The following is a 9977-nucleotide window of genomic DNA, read 5'->3' as shown; positions in this document are numbered from 1 at the left end:
ATATCGTTATTTTTGTCACATCTTTTGTCGTTTATCGATTATTTTAAATATCAATCACTTCAAAACGACATGTATATTTTAAACATACTATAGATGCACTAAATATTTTCAAGAGAGTAACTTTTCATTAAATAATGAATTAAAATGTTTCACACAATATACGTTATTATATATGTAATAGATTAAAATATATCTGTGGTAAATAAAAAATTTAAATATCTTTTTACTGTTCTATATTTTAAAAAATTTATATATTTCTGAATAACTGATTTTTATTATATTTTCTTTATGGTAGTTAAAAATGTTTTGTCAATTTTGACAATTTGTTATTAATTCTTTCCGAAGATGTTAAATTGAAGATATTTAAATCGTCCCGCAGCTTTTCTTCAATTCTTGCGTCATAATTTTAATCATTTATTTTGTTTTGTTCATTTCAGTGACGCGTTAGGATTGCGAAGAGGATTAAGAAGTGGAGCTAGCGGACATTAGTCGCGACCATCGATGGCGGCCGCGAGTTTTCCTCCAAACTTCTCGAACGTCGGTGTACTAGAGAATTGGTAAGTGTCTGCCTCTCTTAATTGCTATTGAATTTGCCTCTAAGAAAAATAAAAAGCTGAGATCTTGATTCGTCATCACGTTAGAAATATATAAATCAATAGATTAGCTATTATTTATTTGTAACTAATCTTCTTACAATATTGGGCTTTTTTCGAAAGCTTTATAGACATGTATTAACAAGACTTAAATAATATAGTAGTCTGTTGACGAATGATAAATAATTAGCGGAAATCCGAAAATCAATTATTTATTACTCTCGAATCAATTAACTTTCTGTTTAAATCCCCTTCAACTACTTAGCGTCTAATAGATAAAAAGTTACTATAAATTATAAAAATTTATATTAGACTGTTAAGTTTGTTTATCTCGAGGTTATAAAATTATTACTCGCAATATAAAATATTAATTTTAGATGTACACATACTTATATCCGAATATAACGCGATTATGTCAAAGATATATTATAATAATTGATTTTAATGCATGAGAACTCAGCTTTAATCGTAAATAGATTAGGCTTATGCTATGTCTGCATGTTAGTAATGTGTAAATTTATACTTCCTGTCTCAAGCTGTTTTACGATCAGTGTGTATACACAGTGCACGATATACATTGTAAGAAGATACATTTGTATCTAATTGTAAGATGAAATCTCGATGATATCGAAACATCTGTTCGATCAGCTTAATCTTAATGAAATTATTTCATTTGCATTTTTTCCGCTATTGAATATTTCCTTCATCGAATACAATTAATAAATCACGAACTATCTCCATACCTAATCAGCATTTGTTATTTGCAATATTTAACGAATCGTTTCTAAAATATTGTTAAGAAGTATAATTTATGGAAGATCGTTAACATTATATATTGCACTACTTAATGTTCCACATTAAACATTTTTATGGCTGAGTTAGGAATTGAAATGTTGCTGAAACAGGATCTACTTGAATTCAACCGTGAAACAAACTCCGCAACTTTATACAGTTCTCGAGCTTAAATCACGAAAATTTCTTCTCATTTCTCATTAATTTCTTCTTAATCTTAATCAAGAAGTCCGTTTGCGTTAGTTGCAAATCATCGTACATATCCGAGCGAGTCGAGATCTCGGCATGATATTCGGACGGGTCGCCGGGCACAATAAAGTGGCTTAGACAATGCGGTATTGTTGTATACGCGTTTCGAGATATCTTCCACGGAAGGTCAGACGCCGTATTATCGTCCGCCCGTCATGGACGAAACAGGATGGTTGCAGAAGCGACGCCAGCGACGGTGAAAAGACGACGGGGTGAAAAGTAGGTTTCTCCTATTTTCTAGTTTTGATTAAAGTTCCTTTAAAAAGAGTGAATACAACGATTCTTCGTGTGCATATACATATACACGTACCAGCGTACATAACGGATGAAAACCGCGGTGCGCCACGCACGACTTTTCGTATCCCTTTCTCCCTTGCGTTTCCGTCATGTTCCCGCGACTCTTTAGCCGAAAGGGAAACAGGGAGGTCCGTATATTTGCGATTCTCCTAGCACACCCTTTGTTCCTGACCTGCGAACCTTACTCGCCAAAGATCGAACAAGGAGAATCGTGATCAAAAGGACCTTTCTAGTGGAATACAGTGCGAATGTTTTCTTAGGAAAACCGCGCCGAGACGTGTTGATTCGCTCGCGAGATGAATTACTACACTGACAATGAGAGACAAAATAGTCTCACTGAAATATTACTATAATTTGTAGTCATTTTTGTTTTGTCAACTGTATATACATATATTTTTTTTTTTAATTATAATTATTATTACAGTGCAGTAATAAGGGAGAGTATAAAAGACACTGTCATATCTAAAGGAAAAATTAAATAAAGTTGTCGATTATTTATCAATTGGTAAAAGTTTCTATTCAGAAACTATTCCAGTTACTTGGAGATTCAAACTGCAGTAATTAACATTCATATATTATTAATCTAAATTATAATTTTAATCAAAAACATCGGTTAGATAATTTCCCGCGTGATAGCGAGTAATTTCGAACGACAAGGATTTGGATCACTGAATGCGAGATTATTATTACTCTAATATACTATAATAGTATCGTTAGTAATATATAAATTCACACGAAATTATAATAGCATCTAAGCCCATCAACCGTTAAAAGCAATTTCTCATTAGTTGTGTTTCTCACATGTATGGTCCTGTAAGATTTAGTATCGTTAGTGTTTACTTTGTGTGTTCACAATTCCCTCCACTCTTCCCTAACTTCATAAAAATGGAGTTCTTTTAACTCTATAATAATTTTACTGTTCAATTATATAGTAAATATCAAACTCTTCTCTGCCTTCTATCTACATGATTACTGAGACTGTAAACGGGAAGAGCCAATATACATTACATGTCATATTATGCAAACGCAGTTCTGAATCCCGAAATAGTTGAGAAGTCGCGTTGTGGTTTAATCGTACGTGAATTTGTAGTGTGCAGACATGACGCGTGCGCCCACACACACACACACACATACACACTGTGAGATATTTAGAATTGTATATGCAACGAACCACTTAGTAATGCTTTTCATTATAACGATTAAATGCCGCATCGATCCCTCGAATGTCGATTAGCGGCATTAACGCGCGGAGGATTATATCGCTCATCGCGACTGATTCGAATTCGTCGAATTCAGTATCGGTCATATCTCTCTCTCTCTCTCTCTCTCTCTCTCTCTCTCTCGTTAAAAGAATTTAATAATGAATAGACTCCCTTTATTCTCGGATGTAATATGCTTAAAACGTTATATATTGTCCATTTAAAATTGAATATTGCGTCGCGAATATGCTATTTTGCCCCGATTATTATTTCTAGACAAATATCACAGTGGAAGACTAAAAAAAATAGGCTCGCCCTCTCTTGTATTTTTTGGAGATATTTTTGAAACAATTTTTGTCTTTTCTTTTGGAACTTTGCATTTTCAATTTTTATCTACTGCCCCCGTGTATTCTACACAGCTGTAACGGTACTTCCGCAGTAACATTGAAACACTCGCCGTATTTTAAAACACGACATCTCGTTCGTGAACATTTCTCAGGCTTCAGGCATTAATCTATTTACGGACGTGTTTTTGCTAACAGCGAGTGCATTCGTGCGTTGGTATTATTTGGCATTTCGGACACTTTCTCGTTACGCGCGTACGTATAACAAGAGGATGTAAATGGCGAACGGCGCGATTCATTTTCATTGTACTTTGTCGCAAGAATGACGAGCGGGGGCCGCTCGTATTTTCGGACAGTCCATTGAGAAAGGAGGCGCAGTCGGCGCGCCGGTCGCGCGGCGTTGCGTTCGTTGACAGTTGCGTGTTGGACGGGTTCCGTTCCTTTAGCAGTTAACGCGACTTGGAGGCCGCCGCGTGTGAGGGCGACTGGCAGGTGCTAGGTCGCCCACGCGACGTATATTGGTCGTCGAGATAGAGTGGGTGGCGTCCACAATTAGCCCGACGTTAGCGCGCGCGTACGTCATAAATTGATGTTACGCCAACGGCGGCGCGGACGCGTATACTCGCGTCGGTGACAAACCGTTCGGATTTTTGCTAGCGGCGCGTAGAATTAATTTGCGCGACGGCACAGCGGAAATAGAGATTGAAACGACGAATTTCGTCGGCCGAGATTTTCCAGCGTAGACGATGCAGCCATATCGCGACGCCAGCCGCGCGTTCAACGTCACCGACCCCCGCCGCTCTTACCGAGAAACTCGGGAGAGAAACTTCTAAATGAGTTTGCATATTTGATAAATTTGAGAAACATTGCGTCGCGCGCTATTCCGCACGTACGCTTTTATTTAGATCTATTGCAGCGGCCTGGTTATCGGTAAAAAAAAAAAAGCGAAGGATATTTGTCGCCGTTATTTTTTTTATTACCTTTTTCTTATCCAAGGATGTTATTTCTTTCGCGCGCTTCTGCTTTTGTTCAATTTTATCTAGCTGGGGGAACGACTGACGTAAGCGTGTCGTTTCTAAAGCAGTCGTTCAGCAGTGCTTCCGTTTTCGTACCACGAGAGACTTACGTAGCGATAGATATTTACGCAAGTTTCGAGTCTTCAAAGCAGATATTTCTAAATGCATCTTTTGTGCGCGATGAAAACCCAATCGTGGACTTAATGTAGGATAAAACCTTTCCATCTTTCGATCGATTTCCATTCCATCGGAGTTTTTAAGATTTTTCTCAGGAATTCTATTAGCGGTATTAACTCTCGCGCGGATATGATTTGCACATTACGCTACCATTATCTTGAATTTTACACAAGCCGATGTGCGCTCACCGATAATACCTCAAAGCAAATCCAGAACAAGATGCATGGACAAATGAAATACGATTAAAGTACTCTCCGCATTAAAAAAGATTATTTGGTTATCATTGTAAAAATGAAAATGTGATTCATTCGTCAGGTGATTAATTCATCATGCCACCCTCTGGTAGTGTGACGTATGTTCGTAGATTTAAAATTATAATGTTGAAATTGATCACCAAGATAAGCATCACTCTCTTGTTATTTTAATTAAATAAAAAAGATTTTATGTTAATATATCACAATAAAAGTGGAAAAAACAAAAAGTAAACAATAAAACCAATATCCTTATTTTTTTAAATAAAAGAAATTAAATTTCCCTCTACACAAGTATTTCAACTTGACAGAAAGTCATTAATCGATAGAAAATGTTATTCTTAATATGATCAAATATTAAATGTCATTTTTATCGTTTTTATCTCGCAATTCTTAAAAACCACTCTTTTTAAATTTTTATGATTTTCACGATGTTTTAAAGACAATTCTTTTTGAGTTGTAACAATTTTAACGATTTTCTCTATGAAGTTAAATTAGTCCTCTTTTAATAAGTTATGTTTATTTAACTTATTCATGGAAAGAGAACTCGAAAATCACGTTTTTAAATATCATTTTGGAAGAAAACGATATGTAGTATTGCAAGGAAAAAGATCGCTATGCGTAATAGAGTTATGGAGACTGCGATTGCGGGCAAATTGCGTGAAATCACTTTTATTGCGTAATCCGTGCGCGAGGGACAATCCTCGAAACCATCTTAGTGGCTCGAAAGAGGGTGTATCACCTCTCGTATCGCACGTTCTCGTTCTACCGGCGGGGAAACCACAGCGATGGCCCTACATACCACACAGCAGGGTCGTATAAACGAGTTTTCGGTGGAAGTGGCTCGACCCACGAGTTTCCGGTGTCGCAGAATTGCCTTGGCCGGTAACGCCTTTGCCACGGTACACCGCATGGCCGCAATCTGTTCTACATTACCCCCATGTCTAAAATCGCCGCCGATAAACGCCACTACGCGATCTCTCGACATTTTATTTCGAGCTGTCCAGTTACGATATAATCGTACCATTGACATTCTATCGCAGTTATAACTGTCCAGTTAAGATATAACGCATTATCGACATGTTGGTTCGAACAGAAATGTAGCACTGTTCACAGCTCGTTGAAGTTCGATATTAGATCTAGTTTCGAATTTCTTACTTGCACAAATACAGAACGTCTCTCATTCGAAATGACATCTCAAATATTTCTTGAACAATTTAAAGAAAAAATGTTTCATGTAAAACAGTGTATGGTTTGAGGGAGTGTAAAAATAATAATAAAATTAATTTTCAAAAATATATGAAGATTATTGCCATTTTTTTCAATGGAGTTACATAATTTTTTTAAATATACATATAAGAGTATTAAAAGGTTGAGATATCAAAAATCAGTAATTTTCGAGTTATTTTATACCTCATTTTATTCCGGTACATATTAATTAATTGATATGAAGTACAAAATATATTTCATAAATTATTAACTTGTTAAGAATCATCTTAATAATTTTATGCACAAAAAATAATGAAATGGTTCAATTGACATAAAGAAAACACATAGCTGCTTCAAAACAAAGTATGTAGTTGCATATTGCAAAATTTTGCATATTGAAAAATGAATAATTTTTTAAAAAAGCAACCGTGTTTTTTTTACACTAATTAATTTATCTCATTATTCTGTGCATAAAAGTATTTAAAAGATGGTTATCAAAAGATTAATAGTTTTTATGAGATATTTTAAAAAATTGTTCATTCTATTTAAAAATATTTTTAACGTTTTAACGGTATGTGTGAAGACATATTATTTACTGTCTAATATTCTAATTTAATAAAAGGACCCTTTTTGGTATCCTATGCTGTAAGAATATCGCGAAAATACCAGAATAGCCTTTTCCGATTTCTTTTTCTGATGACCTCCCAGATCGATATTAAGCTTGACAAGCGAAACAGAAAGTCCGTGTTACGGCAAGCTTTTGGTAACGATTTCACCGGGTGATATCGCTACCAGGATATCAAAAACCGATGCAACCACAAGAATATATACACCCAGTAATCCTTTACGGAATACACATTTTTCCATTAGGTCATTTCTTTGAGACGTGCTATGTTATTAAAAATTCTATAAAAAGGAAACTAAAGTCAAAAAAGTTTTCTAAAATGAAATATTTTAATTAACAAGACTGTTATGAAACTATTTTTAGTAAAGAGCTTTTAGAACAGTTTTAATAAACAAAATTATTATGAAATTATTTTTAACACTACCATGATTTAAAACTACTGTTTGCTCATCAAATTGTTATTTAAAGAACATCGAATGTACCGATAAAATTATAATGATAAATTTATTGTATGTGTGTTGTGTGTCACACAGGAAAGACCAAAAAAATCTATGATCGATTGTATTTTTTTTAAATGAAAATATCGTAGCATAAATAAAATTTCTAAAAATGATTAATTATTTTATATCTCTTAAAAACTTTTTTTTCTCAATTTTCTGCGATATTAATATCAATTTTCAATTCTTGATATTTACTCTTTTATGATATAGGTATTGCAAAATGTTTTATTTAGACACGCTTGAATTGCCTGTCTTGGTGTCTCGCGCAATAATTATTTGTTTCTTTTACACAAACACACATTTGTTTGTTTTACACGACCAAAGTACGGTAGATACTTGTCTCTAAGGGGAAACTCGTCACGACGTGTACCAGCTGGCACGCCAGACACAAGGTGGGTTGTACTACTTGCGAGAGAACCTCCTCCGCTATACATCCGCTCACGATGCTTCTTTTTCCTCTCCTCTCTCGTTATTGAAAATCCATTATTATGCGCTTCAGTTTCTCATTTAGCTCTTTGAGGTGAGGAAGTATGAAAAATGTATTAATCTCTTTATAAATCTGTATTTAGCGCAATGCTCGACAAGAAAATTTAAATATAAAGTAATATCGAAATTTTGTGTATTTTCTACTACTTCTAAATTATTTAAATTGACTTTAACGACATAGGTGTCAAACTGATGCCAAGTAATTTAGCCTAGTTATATCGCGAGAAGTCACAGATCATTATTACGTCCGGTTTCATAATAACCGTTATTTAAAACTTTACAAGAGCTATGTTTAATTTAAAATAAATAGATATAGCGTCATCCTTTAAATATCATTCGAAACTTTTATAATTAGCAATACTCTATAAAGAAATAATAAAAAAAATCTAAAATATTCTAACAAAATTCACCAAGTTATTCACTATTTGTCTACGAATTGTTTCTCTTAAATGCTCGTTAAACTATAACGGTATCGCATTGCGAGGGATGCACGAAACATTTCGTAGTATTGTCGAGAGGTAAAAGCACGTGCGGCTTCTCCGTATATTTTCTTCAATACAGTGCACTTAACTACCACCCTCTTTTGCTCTTTAGTAAAAGCTCTTTTGCTACGGTCAGTTTATATTCTCGTTTAGCGTCTTCTTACGTTTCGATATCTTGCTATCGCTCACATTTCAAGGTACGCACAAATACAAATTTACAGATAATTTTTCTATATGTAACACATTTTTCCTATGAATAATAATTTATGATTAACTTATGAATCCTTCCTCTATCATATTTTTTAGTTTAAAACACCTTGAAGAAAGATGTTTTCGATTTGTTCAAATAATATAGATTTTTACGTCTTGTTATCATTCAGTATATACATTTATTAAGAATTACAAATAAAAGGAAGTCTATGAGAATCAATACAGATAAATATTTGTGCTTAAATTGTTATGTGTAATTACAATAAATAATATTTGCATAGTTAACACAACATAGTCGCAGATGTTTCAATACTGATTTGGGTTCTCTTTGGTCCTTAATTAATATTTACATTCATAGTAAAGTGAAACTGTTACCAGCTCAAAATCCATTAATTATATAAATTTTATTTATTGTAACTGTACACAATAATTTACAAACGAATAATTGCGTTGGCTCTTACAGACTTCCTTGAACTTTTAATTCTTAATTATTCCAAGAGCCTTACTTACACAATTAGTTCTTAATTTTAACATTTTCAACACTTGTGTAAATTCGAAACCGTTACAAAATTTACAGAGTCACGCTTTGGAAAAATTCGTCGAGCATTTATAACCAGATGTCTTTGTGACTTAAAGGAAATATAAAAAGTAATAAACATCTCGTATATTACGTACATATTTGCTAGGCGTCGGCCGTATAATCGTTACTTTGCAATACTTATGGGGTTCTTATTCAGTTTCCTTGTGGTACACGCGGGCACACCAGCTTCGTATTTCTCGCCCCTTGGTATCTCGGCATCTTGCGACCTGTTCTCGAAGGTAGGGAACGTAGGTAGACGGAAGATGAAAGAGAGGGCCCGTCGTTTACGGGCGGTAAGTCGGCCAATTTATGGCACTTAGAAATTTATAGGTTCAATTTCCGCGATATTTAAACGACTCGACGGCGAAATCCTCGCTACCTAGCTCGCTTGCGCGCACGCATCAAGTTTTCGCTGGTTTTTATTACTCCGTGGCATAATAAAATAATTATTTCTGGTGCAGTTTACGTATCTTCCAACTGATATATCGACTACTCTGAACTAATCGCGGCTTGAATAAAATTAATAATTGGAATAATTTCTTCGTGTTTTATGTCACTGTATAGTGATCTAAATCGTGAATGCGTTATAAATTTTATTTAATAGAGAGGAAAGGAGACGATTATGGAATAGGTGGGTGGTTGTGAAACTACTGTATCTTGTGTAGTTTGCGGTGCATTCAACCGTTAAAATTACTTCTTCAACAGGCTGTTTAAACGTTATAACATGGTCACTGATCAGTGTTTATTGCCTCGTCGTAAAGCTGTATTTCAATTTTGTTAGGAAGCAGATAATTTTACAGGTGTGTACTCCTTGGAGTAATCTGTTAGTATTCATTTTGATTAGTCTAACTTGAAGGCCTTGAATGTGACTTTCGAATGATATAATTAAACTAACTAGAGAAGCGCCAATTAGTAATGATAATATAATTGAATTAAACTTGGTAACAAAATGTAAAGTTATACTTAT

The 9977-nt window shown here is 34.4% G+C and overlaps 1 protein-coding gene across 1 annotated transcript in view; it reads left to right on the top strand.

The window, feature by feature from the left end:
• The first annotated feature begins 475 nt into the window (after nucleotides 1–475).
• The window catches only part of msi (RNA-binding protein musashi), a 61934-nt gene continuing 52432 nt past the window's right edge, over nucleotides 476–9977 (top strand). The window contains exon 1 of the mRNA XM_018537177.1: nucleotides 476–557. Within this exon, the coding sequence (XP_018392679.1) occupies nucleotides 502–557 (56 nt within the window). The 5' untranslated portion in view covers nucleotides 476–501. The remainder of the gene's footprint in view (nucleotides 558–9977) is intronic.

This window comes from Cyphomyrmex costatus, unplaced genomic scaffold (genome assembly GCF_001594065.2).
Source record: "Cyphomyrmex costatus isolate MS0001 unplaced genomic scaffold, Ccosl1.0 scaffold166, whole genome shotgun sequence".
Taxonomy (NCBI): domain Eukaryota; kingdom Metazoa; phylum Arthropoda; class Insecta; order Hymenoptera; family Formicidae; genus Cyphomyrmex; species Cyphomyrmex costatus.
The sequence above is the reverse complement of the archived record's forward strand: the minus strand, read 5'-3'. Positions and strand labels throughout refer to the sequence as shown.